Raw genomic sequence first — 217 nt, 5'->3', positions numbered from 1 at the left:
CCTCCACGCCAGTGAGCGGGGACGAGGTCACGGCCTTGGGCGGCGCCAGGTCCCGCTCGCCCTCCTCCTCCTCGTCCTCGTCGTCCTCCAGGTCATCGTACTTGTCCTTGCACTCGGAGCCCGACTCGCACAAGGGGTCCCCGGCCCGGCACGACAGCTTCTCCCCGTCGGACTCGGCGGAGCACGAGTGATCCGTGAGCGAGTCGACGTGCAGGCT

The 217-nt window shown here is 69.6% G+C and overlaps 1 protein-coding gene across 1 annotated transcript in view; it reads right to left on the bottom strand.

Annotated features, from left to right (window-relative positions):
* Position 1: 1 nt before the first annotated feature.
* IRX2 (iroquois homeobox 2) overlaps positions 2-217 on the bottom strand; it is a gene marked incomplete at its 3' end in the record, with an annotated part of 2,361 nt that continues 2,145 nt past the window's right edge. The window contains exon 3 of the mRNA XM_015593417.2: positions 2-217. This exon is cut by the window's right edge and continues 4 nt beyond it. Within this exon, the coding sequence (XP_015448903.1) occupies positions 2-217 (216 nt within the window).

The sequence above is a fragment of the Pteropus alecto genome, unplaced genomic scaffold (assembly GCF_000325575.1).
Source record: "Pteropus alecto unplaced genomic scaffold, ASM32557v1 scaffold137, whole genome shotgun sequence".
NCBI lineage: Eukaryota > Metazoa > Chordata > Mammalia > Chiroptera > Pteropodidae > Pteropus > Pteropus alecto.
The sequence above is the reverse complement of the archived record's forward strand: the minus strand, read 5'-3'. Positions and strand labels throughout refer to the sequence as shown.